The following is a 16,037-nucleotide window of genomic DNA, read 5'->3' on the forward strand; positions in this document are numbered from 1 at the left end:
CCTATCAAAGGCCTTCACACGGCCCAAGAGTTTCTTGTTATTGCGGCAATTGATAAGCACTTGAGTGTTGTTCTTGACCGACTGTGTGAGCACAGAGAGTGGACCAGTGTTAAATTCTTCCTCCTCCCGCTTCTGCAGCTCCTCTGGGGTCATTTCACTCTTGGGCTTGTTGAGGAGGCTCCTGAATGGGCAAGTATGGAACCCTGAGGTGAGAGCGGCCGGAGCTGCAAGCATGGGTGGCCAAGGCCTCACCCCTAGTGTCTCCCCAACCTTGCTGAACACGCCCATCCTCCTGCTCAGTCTCCTCTCTTGGCATCACCACCTGGATGCCTAACAGACATGTTCAACTTCGCACGTCCCAGGTTGAGGTCCAGGTCACTCAACCTACCCCATCCACAGTTTCCCCCATTTCCACTGATAATTCTCTGGGCAAAAACTGTCAACTTGACTCCTCTCTCTCTTACATCCCATATCGAATCTGTCAGCAAATGGCCATTTCTTACCATGGCCTAAGCCTCCATCATCTCTCTCCTGGAGTCTTACTGATCTCCCTGCCTCCACCGATGTTCCCTGACAATCTGTTCTCCACAGAACACTCTGAAGAGTTGTGCTAAAACCTAAATCTTATCATGTCACTCTTCAAAACGCTTCTATGGCTCCCATCTCAGTGTAAAAGGTAAAACCCAGAGTTTTTGCATTTGTCTACATTTGCCCCCTCTCTCACTCTGCTCCAGCCACAGTGGCCTCCTGGGTGGTCCTTAAAATGTGAGGCAAATTTTCACCTTAGAGCCTCTGCGTTTGCTTTTCCTTCTGCCTGGAAGCGCCAGATATCTGCATGGTTCCCCTTCTTCAGGTCTTTGCTAAAGTGATGCCTTCCCCATGTGTCCTTCTGTGCTAGTTATTAAGTTACTGGCATTTCCCATTGTTTTCAGCCTGCTCAATTGCTTCTTTATTCACAGCCCTGATCACCTAACACACCATATACTTTATTTATTATTTTCTTTATTGCCTGTCTCCCCTCCCTCCTATAAGCTGTAGCAAGAGAGTTTTTTCTTGGGGGCGGGTAGGTCTCATTCACTGATGTATCGTGCCTGATACATGAACAATCAATGTATTAATAATATTTGCTGAAGGAATAAGTATGCAAAATCTTGCCAGTGACTCGTCATCCGAAAAAGTCGCGAATTAGGTCGAAAAGACACCCGTTTCCCGCTCAAATTATCCTGATAAATCCCTTACCTCATTATTCCTGAAAGTCCGTACTGCTCCCCTCCCAGGTTCTTTATTCGTAAAATCGCTTCCCTTGAACAATCATTTCAACGGGACTAATTATCTAGGAAAGTCCCCAGCCCGTTATCTGATAAAGCTGTCCAGTCTCCTGAACTCACGATCCGTCAAAGGCCCCATGCTGGTTCCCAAACTCATCAGGAGATGAGTACACCACTTTATCCCTAAAACCTCCGCCTCCGCCCCCAGCTCTGCTCGTCCCCTTCCACCGTTAATCGGCTAAATTTACACCCTCAACCTCACTCCCGCCGCCTAAGCCCAGCCCAGACTCACATGGTGGTGGCTGTGCTCTCAGATCACTCCTCTCTCCGCGTTGCTTTTCTGCCTCTGAGGAAACAGGGCGCGAGACAGGCGGGACTTCCGCTTCCTCAGGCCCACTTCCGTGGGCGCCTGCGCAAACCTACCACCATGTGGAGGCGTGGCCTGTTGCCATAGTGATCCCCGCCCCCGAGAACAAAGCCTCGAGTAGTGGTTCTAGGCCATTCAGGACCATACGAGGCAGACGTCCATGACAATGGAGAGAAAAAGAGAGGGAGTTTGATTCAACCCATTTCGTTACAGAACGGTATAAGTCAAAGGAGGGAAATGACACGCCATTTCCAAATGCCCGCCGACCCTGCCTTCGGGGGCGCGGCTTCTGCGAAGCCAATCGGCTCCTCGCTTCGGCGATAGGCACCGCCCCTTTTCCACCCCAGGGACTGTTCATTGACGTGTTTATTGATCTTTCCGACCCCGCGCAACCAATCCCTTGCCTACATCCGGGAGGGGCATGGACCTGCGCCCGAGAGGTCGAATGTTTTCCACGATCAAACGCTGATCATTGGCTTTCCCTCCTCCACGAAGGCGGAGCCTACCCCTCTCGCGCTCCCTTTTGGGGGCGAGGGGGTGGGGGAGCGGGGAGGGGGTGCAATCCTCAGGGGAACAACCCTAAAACCCCGGGGGGGGCGTGTCCTCAAGATCATAGTTCCCATTGGTTTCCCTGCTCGCTAGGGGGTGGGATGGTGCAGTCGCTCTTGCTGCTCATTGGTCCATTGATTCCATGGGGTGGAACTTGGCCGGGCCTAAACTCAATCCGCGGTCCCGGAGCGATTTCAGGGCAGAGCTGCCATGCGTTCCGGGGGCCGCGGGCGGCCCCGGCTGCGACCCGGGGAACGTGGCCTCACGGGGGCACCCTCACCACCGAAGCGCCGCCTGCTACCGCGGGGGCAGCTGTTGCCCCTGCTGCTGCTGGCGCTGGCCGTGGGCTCGGCGTTCTACACCATCTGGAGCGGCTGGCACCACAGGACTGAGGAGCTGCCGCCGGGCAGGGAGCTGCGGGTGAGTCCGGGAAGGGACCCAGGCATCGCGGGGACCCTCATTCCCTCCTCTTCCCCGACGTCTGTGGTTGACGTGGCTTTATTGCACGGCCCTAGCCGCAGGTGCCCCCATCGCCGTCATTTGAGCGCATGGCCCTTACCAACGGAATAAGGCTTCGGGCTTGTTCTGTAATAGCAGCTCTTCCTCACGAGGAAGGGTCTGGAGCAGTAAGACTGGGAATTCAGGGTTCTAGCCTTAAGTCAGCTATTTGGAAGAGTCCCTTCCTCTCTCTCCTCTCTGTAACTGGGCGTCGGTATCCCCATCACGGTTGAGGTAGGCTGGACCAGATGGGCTTGGAGGGACTTTTCCCGAGTCCAAGAATTATCCTAGAAGTCTCCTATGCTGGAGGCCACAGATGACGAAGAGGAACTGGGGTTCCTTGGGGCGACGGCGCCTGGGGCAGGGTCGGAATAAGATTGCTCTCATTCTTCTCTTCCCCATCCCACCTTCCTCCCAGGGCCCCTTAATCGGAAGCCTCCCCGAAGCCCGGCTGCGGAAGGTGGTGGCACAACTGGACCCGCAGCGTTTCTGGGGCACTTATCTGCGCCCCCTGCTGGTTGTGCGAACCCCAGGCAGCCCCGGCAATCTCCAGGTCCGAAAGGTAAGAGCCCTACCTCCAATTCCGGACACCCCCAGCCCGCTAGGGAATGGGAGAGGCCCCTGCCAGTAACAAACCACCAGGCTGTACTGCCCACCTTACTACCCCCGCCAAAAGCTTACTTTGTGCTAGGTGCGAGCAACAAACAGTCCTATGAGGTGGGTACCAATATGATCTTCATTATGCAGATGGGGAAACTGAGGCCCCGAGAGGTTATATACTTTCCAAATCCTACAGCTAATATTATAAGTGGTAGACCTGGGATTTGAACCTAAGCAGGTTGGCTCCAGAGCTGGTGCTGTAATGTTTCTATATTATATTACCTCCCTGAAAGCAATGAGTCATTTATATATTGCCTGATTTCCAATCCTACCTCATCCTCTTAGATTGTGACTTTGGACTAGTTTCTTTCCATTTTTTTTTTTTTTTTTGAGACAGTGTCTCTCTCTCTCTCTCTCTCTCTCTCTCTCTGTCACCTGGGCTAGACTCACTTTTGCACAGGCTGGTCTCGAACTCCTGACCTCAAGCAATCCTCCTGCCTCGGCCTCCCAAAGTGCTAGGATTATAGACATAAACCACGGTGCGCAGCCCTGGACTAGTTTCTTAATCTCTCTGGGGCTCAGTTTCTTCATCTGCAAAAGGGGGTCATTCATTGAGAGTCCCTACCCTGTAGGGTCCCTAGAACAGAGCTTGCAACATAATGGGAGGTATTTAAGAGTAAGCTGTGATTAGTGTTGTTGGCATCAAGACAACGTCTAGCACCCAGTAGGTACTCAGCAGAAGTGTGTCAAGGGAAAGATTTAAACTGGAGTGGGACTTGCAGGTCTGCGGGACCGCTCTGCATGGCTCAGGTCACATGGCCCTTCTCCCCACCTCCTCCCCAGTCCCCGTCCACCCTCCCACCTCTCTCTTACCACTAGTTCCTGGAGGCCACGCTGCGGGCCCTGCCAGCAGGCTGGCATGTGGAGCTGGATCCCTTCACAGCCTCGACGCCCCTGGGGCCATTGGACTTTGGCAACGTGGTGGCCACGCTGGACCCAGGGGCTGCCCGTCACCTTACCCTCGCCTGCCATTATGATTCAAAGCTCTTCCCACCCCGGTCGGCCCCCTTTGTGGGGGCCACGGATTCAGCTGTGCCCTGTGCCCTGCTACTGGAGCTGGCCCAGGCCCTCGATCCGGAGCTGAGCAGGGCCAAGGAGCAGGTGAGGAGCAGGAGTGGGGCAAGGGGCGGTGGGCCACCTCCACCTTTTCTTAAGCCACCACCCTCCTTTGCCTGGGCATTTGTCATCCCTCTCGTCTTCCCACCTCTACTCCATGCATAGAGCCACAGCAATCTTTCTACCTCCCAAATGTCAGATATTGCTAGATCCTGTCCTTCTGCCCAGAACCCTCCCATGGCTCCCCCTTCGTTCCAAGCATAAGCCAGAATCCTTATACTGGCCCACGAAGTATGCCCTGTTACCTCTCTCATCTCTTCTCCTGCCCCTCACCCCTGGCTCACTCCACTCTAGCCATACCCACCTCCCCGTGCCCTCAAACCCACAAGGTTCACTCCTACCTCAGGGCATTTGCACTTGCTGCTTGCTCTGCATAGAATGTGCTTTTCTCAGATATCTTCTTAGCTGGTTCCTGTCCTTCATTTAGGTGTCCACTCCAATGTCACCTCTTCAAAGATGCCTTCCCAACCACCCTAAAACAGCTCCTTGTCACCATCCCATGCTGTATGGTACATTCTGTTGATCTGCTTGCCTGTCTCCCCAGCTAGAATAAGTTCCATGAAGGCAGGGACTTTTGTTTCCTTCTGTATTCCTTGGACCCAAAATATTGCTTGGTATAAAGTAGGATGGCTATAAACATTTGTGGAATGAATGAATGATTGAAAACACAAATCTAATCATGCTCCTGCCCTGCTCAAACTTCCTCAGTGGCTCCCAAGTGCCCCTGGGGAGCCAAAACCCAAACTCTTTGGCCCATGCCAACCCTTCTGGTCTCTTCTCAAACCTCTCTGACCCCTTCCCTGGCCCCAGTCTTGGTCCGTGTTGTTCCCTTGGCTGGGAATACTTCTTCTTCTGCCCCACATTTGCCGGGCCAGCTCCCACCCACCCTCAGTGCAAACACCTCTTCCCGACAGACCCAACACCCTCCCCAGGCCAGGTCATTCCCCCGCCCCCTTCCTCTGCTCTTTCAGGACTCTGCAGCTCTTGGAAGCATTTGTCCCAATTGCCTTTCACTGTTTGCATAATTATTCATTCGTGGGTCTCTTTCCAAACTGAACTTGAGGAATAATAATCAGAGCTAACCCTTAGTTAGTTATTATATGCCAGGCACTGTTTGAAGACCTGGATTCAAATCCTACCTTAAGAATAGAATCATTATTGACTCCATTTATAGATAACAAAACTGATGCTTCGAGAAGTTAGTAGCTCTCCCACATCTGCTCGGCTATGAAGCAGCTGAGTGTGGGTTTGATCCCAGGCAGTTTGGCTCCTAGTCTATGCCCTTGGCCACCGTGTTCTGAGTGAGGACATCTACTTTGTCCTGTTCAGCTGTGCAAGGAGGCAGGAAATGTGGGTGGGTTGAGGCTGAAGGCTGGCCCTGAGCTGGCCCTGGCCACCTGCTGCTCCCACAGGCAGCTCCGGTGACCCTGCAACTGCTCTTCTTGGATGGCGAAGAGGCGCTGAAGGAGTGGGGACCCAAGGACTCCCTTTACGGCTCCCGGCACCTGGCCCAGCTCATGGAATCCATGCCCCACAGTCCGGGCCCCACCAGGATCCAGGCTATTGTAAGATCGGGGTCCCACTGGGTCCTGGCCGGGGAGGGAGAAGGTGAAGCGGGGTCGGCAGTATCCCGCTGGCGCCCTTCAGTCCTAGCCTCTCCCCCAGGAGCTCTTTATGCTTCTTGATCTCCTGGGAGCCGCCAACCCGACCTTCTACAGTCACTTTCCTCGCACGCTCCGCTGGTTCCATCGGCTGAGGAGCATCGGTAAGGGTGGAGGAAGGATGGAGGCAGAGGCGGGCTTCAGCCTGGGGTGCGGCAGGGAGAGCGGGGTGGGCCAGGCCCTCCCTCCAAAGGCTCATCCAGCCTTCCCTCTGCCTTCCTAGTCTCTCTGCGGAACTAGAGCAGAAGCAAACTGTATAGTGATTACTACACAGGGGCTTTGTGGTGACACAGCCCTGGTCCCAAGTCCTGGCTCTGCCTCTTACCAGCTTTGTGACTTTGGACAAGTGGCTTCATCGCTCTGAGCCTCAACTTCCTTTGTGTAAAATGAGCATGATGGTAATAACAGGGGCATCTACCTCCTAGACTCGGGGGGGCTGAATGAGACCAGCAACAGAGTAAGGCCACGGTGAGGAGTAACTGGCATTAATTCTTGTTGGGGTGACCACAGACCATCCTCTCTGATCTGTGAACAGGGGACCTTTGGCTGTTGAGGACTAACCCTTGCTCTCTAACCCCCACCACCTCCAGAGAGGCGTCTGCACCGTTTGAACCTGCTGCAGTCTCATCCCCAGGAAGTGATGTACTTCCAACCCGGGGAGCCCCCTGGCTCTGTGGAAGATGACCACATCCCCTTCCTCCGCAGAGGTACTTACTGCAGGGAGGGATGGAGGGTGGAGGTCCAAGGAAGCCACAAATTTCACTTGGCCCCGGCCCCTTCCCAGGGTGGGGGACTGGTGGCAAGTTGCTTAATCTCTTTGTGCCTCGATTTTTTCATCTGTAAAATGGGGGCAATAGTTCCTATGTTAGAGTATTGTTGAGGGGATTGAATGCCCTAATACATGTAAAGACCTTGGCTGGGCGCAGTGGCTCACGCCTGTAGTCCCAGCACTTTGGGAGGCCAAGGTGAGAGGATCGCTTGAGCCCAGGACTTTGAATCCAGCCTGGGCAACATAGTGAGACCCCATCTCTAAGTAAAGAAAGAAAGTAAAGAAAAAAAACTTTGTCATTTGTAACCAACAGGAAAAGAATGACAAAAAAAGGGGGAAAAAAAGAAAAAATTTAATTAAAAAAAGTCAAAGAATGTTTAAAAAAACAACAACAAAAGAAAAATACCCAATCATATTTTAGGCTTTCTGAACCCAATCTTGGGCCTCCGCACGATTTTTACAAAGCTGCCACATGATTTTGACGTACAGCCAAGGTTGAAAACATCTGGGAGAGGGATTAAGAATGTAGATTTTAGACTCAGACAGGTCCGGGTTCTAGAATCTGCCTTTTGCCACTGGCTGACCTAATTACTTGGCAAATCACTTAGCTTCTCTGAGCCCCATTTCTTCTGGAAAATGAAGATATCTATACATACAACCTTCATAATCACAGGTTTGTGATTATGAGATCAGGTCTACAAAATGCCTGCTTACACAGTGCTTGGCATATAGTAAGTGCTAAAAACTGCTTTTAAAATTTGTACCCTATAATTTAGTCATTCAACAAATAGGCATTCCTTACAATGCCTTCTTTATTGATCACTCTGCCTGCCTCTCTGTGCCTCAGTTTCCACATCTGTAAATGGGGGGTAAGTAAGTACCCCCTTACCTACCTTAAAGGATTTATTGTCAGGATAAAATGGGGTGTGTGTGTGTGTGTGTGTAGCCAGCCCTAGATTAGGGCCTGGAATACATCAAATACTGCATAAAGGCAACTATTAAAGAGAAAAAGAGGCTAATTACCTTACAAGGAGGGTCAGGGATATCTTTCTCATTTTCTGGTCTCTCCACAATCCATTAAGTTTTGAGTGTCTCTAATTTATGTGATGAAAACAATAGATATATTGCATTTTTTGTACCCTCACACACTTAAAATCAGTGTTCAGAGTTCTTAAAGTGCCAAAATGGAGCATCTTCCCCCAGTGTGTTCAGGGGAAGCGAGGTTACCCAGAGCCTGGGCCTGGGCTCCTGGGTCAGTGGCTGGCCGCAGCGGGCCTGACGGAGTCTCCTCTCTCACCTTCAGGGGTCCCCGTGCTCCACCTCATCTCCACACCCTTCCCCTCTGTCTGGCACACGCCCGCGGACACCGAGGCCAATCTCCACCCACCCACGGTATACAACCTGAGCCGCATCCTCGCCGTGTTCCTGGCGGAATACCTGGGGCTCTAGCCTGCTGGCCCGACACCCACGGGGACGTTACTCTGAGGGAGAAGCGCCCAGCAGGGGACATGCCAAGGGCACCTGCAGCCAGGGGAGTTCAGGCTGGCTCACCCCTGGTGTGCTGCCTTGGTTTTTCCTGCCTTTGGCTCCTACTTGTGCTGTGATTGAAGACTCTCTTTCCTTTGACTATCTCAAGAGACCACTGTGGGGTGAGAGCCAAAGGAATAAGAACTTGGCCCCTGCCCTGCCGTAAACACTCAGTCTGAAAGTCTAGAGGAGCCAAATGATGTTCTTCTGGTCAGCAAACCATGGACTGGCGTCTGGAGCAGCAACACCATCCAACCAAATGAATTCTCTGTGGTTTATGTCTTTTTGTGTCAGTTCGTTGTACAGAACAGCAGCCTTGCTACTGCACAAGTCCTAACCTAACTCGCGTGTGGGCCCACAGAAGATGTGCTCATAAACAGAAACAGAGGAGATGGAAGCTTACACTTAGCAATTCCAGATCTGCCAGACCCAATGGGCAATAAACCAGTGTTTCTGCAAAACATATTTTGCGTAAGCTGGGCGTGGTGGCGCACTCCTGTAGTCCCAGTGACTAGGGAGGCGGAGGCAAGAGGATCACTGAAGCCCAGGAGTTTGAATACAACCTGAGCAACATAGCAAGATCTCCTCTCAAAAACAAAACAAAACAAAACAAAAAAACCCCACCATACTCTGCAGAACTAGTAAATAGTATTGCATGAAAAAGGGGGTCAGAGATCAAAGAAGCAGGTGAGACAACATTGAGTTTCCTCACTGCACAATGTGAATTTTCAAGAGAACATGGAGAACGCAGGGGTTCCAAAAGTATTTCACTATGGAACCCCTTTACTGGGAAACACTTCATAGAACTAGGGTACCTCAGAAGATACTTTGGGAAACACTGGGTTTCAAAAGTTTGAGAACATTTATGGTAGAAATGGTTAGGACAGATCTAGATTCACTGCAAAGTAGTTAGACCATGCTGTCTTTCTCCATGGGTACAGCAGTGTGAGGTGGTGGATATGACCAGTAAGGAAGTATTTCCCAACCCCACCTAATTTTCAGACTCATCTAGGGTGCTCAGTAAAAGACGTAGACTCCCAGGTTCCACCCCAGACCTCCTGGACCGGAATGCCGGGGAGCAGCTGGGACTCTAACAAATACCTGAGGGAGTCTCATGGTCAACAGAGTTTGGGACAGTCTGTCCTTAAAGACACGCTTTGGTGCATACCCAGCTGCTCAGCAAACTTACTCAAAAGGATCCATTTTTTTTTTAAATTAAAAAGTATTTACAAATCATACATCTGTTTTTTTCTTTTGTTTTGTTTTGTTTTTGAGGCAGAGTCTTGCTCTGTTGCCCGGGCTAGAGTGCTATGGTGTCAGCCTAGCTCACAGCAACCTCCAACTCCTGGGCTCATGCAATCCTCCTGCCTCAGCCTCCCGAGTAGCTGGGACTACAGGTGGGCGCCACCACACCCAGCTAATTTTTTCTATATTTAGTAGAGACGGGGTCTCACTCTTGCTCAGGCTGGTCTCGAACTCCTGAGCTCAAGGGATCATCCTGCCTCGGCCTCCCAGGGTGCTAGGATTACAGGCGTGAGCCACAGCGCTGGGCCTAAAAGGATCCTACGATGGAGAGAGCCTAGAAGCGGAGTCCTGTTTCAGGCTCTGTGTCTGCTGCTTTTGTGACTTTGAGGGAGACTTGGTAGGCAGCAGGGACGCCAGGCCCGGATGGAGGTTATTAAATAGGGAAGGTGAGCACTGGCCTTCCAGGCTGAAGCTCTGGGTATCAAATGATTGAGGATAAACAGAAGGTCCTCAATTCAGGTTCTTCCGTAGCCGCTGACATTTATTCGGTGTGTGCTATGTGCCACGCACACTTTACATGTATCAACTCATTTAGTCTCCCCCCAAATCCGCACGTAGGCGACAACTTCAGTTCTCATTCTGCAGGGCACGTGGCTGAGACCTCCGTGCGAGCCAGTTGTTTACAGAGCCCAGATTCTCACCCACAGCTGTGCTCCCAACCCCATGTCCTACCTCCCTTCCGGAAAAACACCTGTGCTGGTGAACAGTTTATTGACAAAAAGTAGCGGGAAGCTTTCAGTTGGCTCATGCACATTTTTGGCTTGCGTCTGGGGTAAGGATTATTAGACCCATTTTACAGATAAGGCTGCAGGCGTCTGGCAAACTGATATTTCCCCGGGTCTCAAAGTCAGCAGGCCCCGCAGTTCTTATTCATTATCCAAACCTGGGCTCCCCCAGCTTCACGCTGTGAAGGGGCTGTCAGTGTATTTGCTAAGTAACAATTGTTGAGCATGTCTTACTTATCAAGCTTTTGAAGAACTGTTAGTACTCTTTTTTCAGATTAAGAAACTGAGCTTCAGAGAAATCAAGCGCCCAGGACCACACAGCCCCACAATGTGTCGAGGAGTACATTTCTTCTTCTTTATCCTGCTTGGAACTCATTGGGCTTAGTGGTGTCTTTTATCAGTTTGGAATTTTTATCCATCATGTCTTTAAATATCGTCTTTGCACCATTCTCTCTTCTCATTCTGGGATGCCAATGTCAGATCTTACTCTAGCCTCAAAACCTTTCGTATTTTCTTGTTTTCGTTTCTGTGCTATTTGTCTGACCCAGCTCTAGTTCCATCTTTCTTTAGCTGTGTCTAACTTGCTATTGAACCCAGCCATTGAGCTTTTAGTTTTTAGTTGTTGTATTTTCCATTTCTAGGCTTTATTGGTGGGTTTTTTCTTTCCCATCTGCTAGGCCATTTTTTTTTTCTTTTTTACAATGTTGAGTTCCCTACTTATAATTCCAAGCATTTCTTTTAAAAATGTTAAACATGGTTTAAAATAAATGTTGTATTATAATCTGTGATTGACAGTTTCACCACCTGAAGCCTTTGTGTTCTTGTTCTTACTGCTTTATTCTCATGAGTGTTTGTGTATTACCCACTGCCTGCCAAATTATTTGTGGGGATTCTACATGGCAGTTCCGTCCACCAGAAGATTTGTGTCTGTTTCTGCCCGATGTCTCGGAAATACCCTGCATCACACAGGTGATATGAAGCTGGCTGCAAACCTGCACCAAGGGCCAGCCTATGACCAAAATTCTCAGGGTCCATTTTTTCTGTCCTTTGATCTCTTGCACCCCTCAGCATGTTGAACATCTCTGCAATCTTCTGGATCGTCCCTACCTGAGCTCATAGTTCTCTGAGATCCCAGCTCCTATGAGGTTCCCCACCTTGGGTAGCTTTAGAGCCTGCTTGTTTCAACACAGCTGCCAAACAGGAAATCCATGTTTGTCCATGTAAGCAAATACCCTCAGCGCAAAAATGGCTTCAGGACCCCCTGTACCTTGCCCTTAAATTCTTGGCTTGGTGGTGGGTCTCTACTGTATTTCATTGGCTATTTGATGCTTTTAAGATTTTTTTTGTTTGTTTGTTTCAATTGTTTTCAGCAGGAAGGTCCAAATAATCTAACCCAGCTTCCACAGGAAACTGAAATCCCACAAAACCAAGCCAAGATTCAAACCCAGGTCTCTTTGATTATAAAATCTAAGCACTGAATAACTACTAAAATACATCCTAGTCTCTTTGGAAATTCTGATTCCATGATAAGAATGTCAGAGGCTAGCTGCCTCTCAATATCCATTTCTCTCTTTTTATATTTAAATTGAAAAGATATCTTTTTTCATAACTATTCATGTGGAATAAAACATATCTTAATTCCCTTTTTATTTCATAAAATAATTAAGTGAATATTTTAAAATATTAATTACAGAAGATTTTTGGTAAAAGGGTTTTGCTGGGCATACTGAATGTCCCAGACTCTTGCAGCCATTCTGTCTGGCTGAGTTCTGACCACCGAGAAGTATATGCGAGTAGAGTACAGTACTTCTGGGAGGAAGGGGGCTTCCCTTCCAGCAAAATGGTAATGTTAGGAGATCTGGCAGTCACCCTGGACCATGAGGACAAGGGCCATAGCCGAAGAATGATGGAACAGTCAGCTAGGAGGAGCCCGGGCTCCTGATGACTTGAGGGCCATCATACTTGCCCAATATTGGATTTTTAAAGAAATAAAAATGATCTTGTTCAAGCTACGACTATTTTGAGATTTTCAAATCCAAACCGACACAGATGAGAAGAGTCGAAAATAATCTCTGGCTAAGGGACTTGGCGAAGGATCCTTTCTCCCGCTACTTCTTCCATCCCACCACGCACAGGCCCACCAACGACTCCCTTCTCTCCCCAACCCCCTTCCCTTAACAACACACAAACCAGTCTGGGCCCAGCCTTATAAATATTGATTTTATAGAAAGGACCAATTCAAAACTGGTCAGATGCCACACGCTAGAAGCTTCCAGATCCACGATGATGAAAAAACAAAAAGAACCCCAAACGGAACAAACAAAAATACCCCAGACCAAACTGCCTGAAAATCAAGGTCCCAGTTGACCCAAAGATTCTAAAGAAACACAAGTTGCCGGGGGTGAGGAGACCCCAGGGCCTGAACAAGTACCCAGAGTGGAAGGAAAAACAACCCAGAAGTTCAAACCCACAGTCCCTGCCCACTGGCCCCCCACGCTGTCAAGAGCGAGGCAAAGGGCTTCACAGCTTTATTGGGGGGTGGGGAGGAGTGATGGCGAGAGCTTAAATAATGGGAGGAGGGGGATTCTTATACTTCAATTTTTTTTTTTTTGTCTCTTCCCCTATGGGGGAAGAGGAAAGACTGGTAACTTGAGGTGAATGATTTTTTACTTCTTTAATGGGGAAAACGTTAAATGGCAGGCCGTCATGAAAAAGTGCCACATTCAACCTGGGATCTGATGGCTCCCAATTCCTAGAGAGGTGAGCCCTGGTGTGGAAGGTTAGGAGAGGTACCAACCTCGGGTGCTGCAGCCTCTTGGGAGAAAACAGCTCCAGAGACCAAGGATTGGGGGAGACTGTGGGGGAAGGGCCAGAAAGGGGGACCCCTTAAATGGTACCAAAATTAGCTGCCGTCTGCTCCCTGCTGGTGGGTCCCTGGGGTGTAGAGGGTGGCAGGGAGGGAGTTGGGGCTGAAGGAAGAAGAAATTGAGATGCTGATAAAAAACACCCTACTTGAGGGTCCACGGCCCTGGGTCTGAAGAGTTAGGAAGCCAACAGGGGGTCACTCCGAGTGCTTTCTCAGGGCATCCCCCTGAATCCCCGCACAGTTCTGGTGGGGGGGTCGGGCATCAACGCTGCCTGGACTGCGGTATGGGCTGGTGGCCCAGTCCTGACCCTTGGCCCCCAGGGAAGGGGGGAGGGACAGGCATGGTGGGCTCTCCTCGCCCTGCCCCGGGTTCACCTGCCCTCCTCCCGGCCCCCCCGGCCCCCGCCCGGCCCGTTGCAGGGCAGCACCCAGTTGTTGTCGTGCAGGCCCAGGCGGCAGCCGGGCGTCTCGCGGTCGGCTCGGCGGCAGCACATCCAGTAGGAACGTCCGTAAGGCAGGTCGTGGTGGTAGGGCTTGGGGTGCCAGCGGCAGAGCGACACGTCGCCCTTCTCGTATCTCTTGCGGCACTGCTTGCAAGGGTCATCGCGGTAGAGCGGGTCTCGGCTCCAGCGCGAGTCTGTGGCCCGCACGCCAAATGCCTCAATGATGCCCTTGAAGTGGTGGCAGGTGCACTTGAGGGCTGCCAGGGCCCGCGTGGGCAGGAAGCTGAAGATCTTGACCAGCACGTGCTCGGGCAGCAGCAGCATGTACTGTCGCGGCTCCAGCAGCCGCTGGATCTTGAAGCGGATCTCCAGGAAGTCATGTGACACATGCCGGTACAGGCGGCACAGGGAGGTGTCCGCCGTCCCCTCAGCATCGTCCGGCCCTGGTGCGGTGGCTGGCGAGTCAGCTGGGGGTGGCTCAGGGGGCCCGTCTGGCCCACGGGACTGGAGGAAGAAGAGCTGGCCAGGTGGGGGCGGCTCCTCGGGGCTGACCGTCAGACACACCGTCTCCTCCTTCACGTTCTTGGTGCCATCCTTGCCAAAGAAGATGCACTCGTCCACCACGCCCGTCACCACCACGTCCACGTGGAAGCCGGATGCTCCGCAGTCCCGGGCAGGGGGTGGAGGGGGGGCCGGGGGCGTGTCCTCGGGCCTGGCCGGGGCTGGGCTCTCACCCTCGCTGGCTTCATCTGCCCGGGCCAGCAGGAACTCAACATTGCTGGGGAGGGCGTCCCGAGAGGGGCTGATGAGCTGGTACAAGTCACAGGTGATCTTGTCCTTGGCTCGGGCTCCAGGACCTGGGCTGCCAGGGTAGGCACAACCAGGCCTGCCCCCGCCCCCATTGGGCAAGCTGCCGTCTGGCGCCCGGGGCTCCCGGCCGTTGGAGATGCGGAAGGCAATGCGAACCTCACCAGGGCCCGGGCCGGGCCGCTCCTCCTTGCGGAGGCCCTTGGTGGGAGGGCTGTCCCGCTGGGCCTCGAAGTGGGCCACTGCCTCAGCTACGCGGCTGCAGTCCCCACCACCGGACCGCCGTTCGGAGCCCAGCCCCTTGGCCGGTCCGCCCTGCTCAGCAGACACAAAGACCACAGGTGCTGGGGTGGCGGGGCGCGGGTAGCTCTGCAGGGCCAGGGCGGCCCGCTGTTCTACCAGGGCCACCATCTCGGCCACAGAGAGCAGGTCTTCATCGGCTGAGGCGGGGCCCTCCTCAGGAGCAGGGGGCCCCTCCCGGCCCCCCGGGTCTGGAGGAGCCTTAGTAGGCTCAAGACAACGCCTCCTGCGCTTGGCCTTGGAGCTGTCACTGCCCCAGTGCCCCTTGACCTTCATGGAGCTGGCCCGGCTGCCCCCACCACACTGGTGGGCCACAAAGAAGGCCACTTTCTCCTTTGTATTCCCGGGCTTGATAACATACCACGTGTCCAGCAGGACTCGACCCTCGTCGCCAGCAGCTGCTGCGGAGAGGAGTGGAGCAGGCTGGGAGGCGGGGGCCTCCGTGGCCAAGGCAGGCGGTGTGTTCTCGGAGTGGGCAGGCCCATGGTCTGGCTCAGCCCCGCCGCCAGGCTCAGGGCAGGCTGATGGCTTGAGGGTCGCGGAAGGTGGGCGCGGCTGGTTCTGTGAGTAGGTGCCAAAGGGCCGGGGACACCATAGCTGGAAGGGCAGGAGGCTGCTGCGGTCCATTCTAGGGGATGATGGCAGACAGGCCAGGGTTCACCGCATCTCAGGACCTAGATGGTGGTGGGAGGCTCCACATGCCACCTAGAGACAGGGAAGAGGAGGTTGGGAGCCAGGGAAACAGCCTTCTTCCAAAGACCACCAAACCTCAACCTCTCCGTGGGGAACAGATCAAATTAAACCATCAAGAACTCTATCCCCCTGCCACACTGCTCAGGTAAGCAAACAGCGCTGCAGAGGAAATGAGCTGCTCTTTTAACAGTGACCCTAGCTTGCCAGCTTGCTCGGACCCTACAGATCCTACGCCACTGCCTGACTACCTCTGCTCACAATCCAGAGACCTCCTGCTGCCACAATCTCTAAACTTAAGTGAAAGTACCGACTGACAGACAAGCTTCTCCTTTCCTATCTGCTCTCCCAGCAGCTCCTTCCTGAAAAGGCAGGAATTCCCAGCCCCGCCCACAGCTATGGCTGCTTGAGCCCACAGCGGGAGGAACAGTGTAGGCTGGGTAAGGGGAGAAAATCTGAGATCAGAGCCAGACAGGCCCTTAAGAA

At 52.5% G+C, this 16,037-nt stretch overlaps 3 protein-coding genes across 3 annotated transcripts in view; 1 reads left to right on the forward strand and 2 right to left on the reverse strand.

Annotated features, from left to right (window-relative positions):
• SNRPD2 (small nuclear ribonucleoprotein D2 polypeptide 16.5kDa) overlaps positions 1 to 1,651 on the reverse strand; it is a 4,097-nt gene extending 2,446 nt beyond the window's left edge. Inside the window, exons 1-2 of the mRNA XM_012653307.1 lie at positions 1,561 to 1,651; positions 1 to 181 (exon numbers count right to left, since the gene is read on the reverse strand). Of these exons, the coding sequence (XP_012508761.1) occupies positions 1 to 181; positions 1,561 to 1,562 (183 nt within the window). The 5' untranslated portion in view covers positions 1,563 to 1,651. The remainder of the gene's footprint in view (positions 182 to 1,560) is intronic.
• A 705-nt stretch (positions 1,652 to 2,356) lies between these two features.
• On the forward strand, positions 2,357 to 8,868 carry QPCTL (glutaminyl-peptide cyclotransferase-like). The gene is made up of 7 exons (XM_012653315.1): positions 2,357 to 2,604; positions 3,101 to 3,244; positions 4,162 to 4,443; positions 5,871 to 6,023; positions 6,124 to 6,223; positions 6,710 to 6,826; positions 8,192 to 8,868. Exons 1-7 carry the CDS (start codon positions 2,395 to 2,397, stop codon positions 8,335 to 8,337), a joined length of 1,152 nt encoding a protein of 383 aa, XP_012508769.1. The 5' UTR covers positions 2,357 to 2,394; the 3' UTR covers positions 8,338 to 8,868.
• Positions 8,869 to 13,396: 4,528 nt separating this feature from the next.
• FBXO46 (F-box protein 46) lies at positions 13,397 to 15,560 on the reverse strand. Its single transcript, XM_012653303.1, has one exon. The coding sequence runs from the start codon at positions 15,486 to 15,488 to the stop codon at positions 13,683 to 13,685; it is 1,806 nt and encodes a 601-aa protein (XP_012508757.1). The 5' UTR covers positions 15,489 to 15,560; the 3' UTR covers positions 13,397 to 13,682.
• Positions 15,561 to 16,037: the final 477 nt, after the last annotated feature.

Source organism: Propithecus coquereli, unplaced genomic scaffold (genome assembly GCF_000956105.1).
Source record: "Propithecus coquereli isolate 6110/MARCELLA unplaced genomic scaffold, Pcoq_1.0 Scaffold42, whole genome shotgun sequence".
NCBI lineage: Eukaryota > Metazoa > Chordata > Mammalia > Primates > Indriidae > Propithecus > Propithecus coquereli.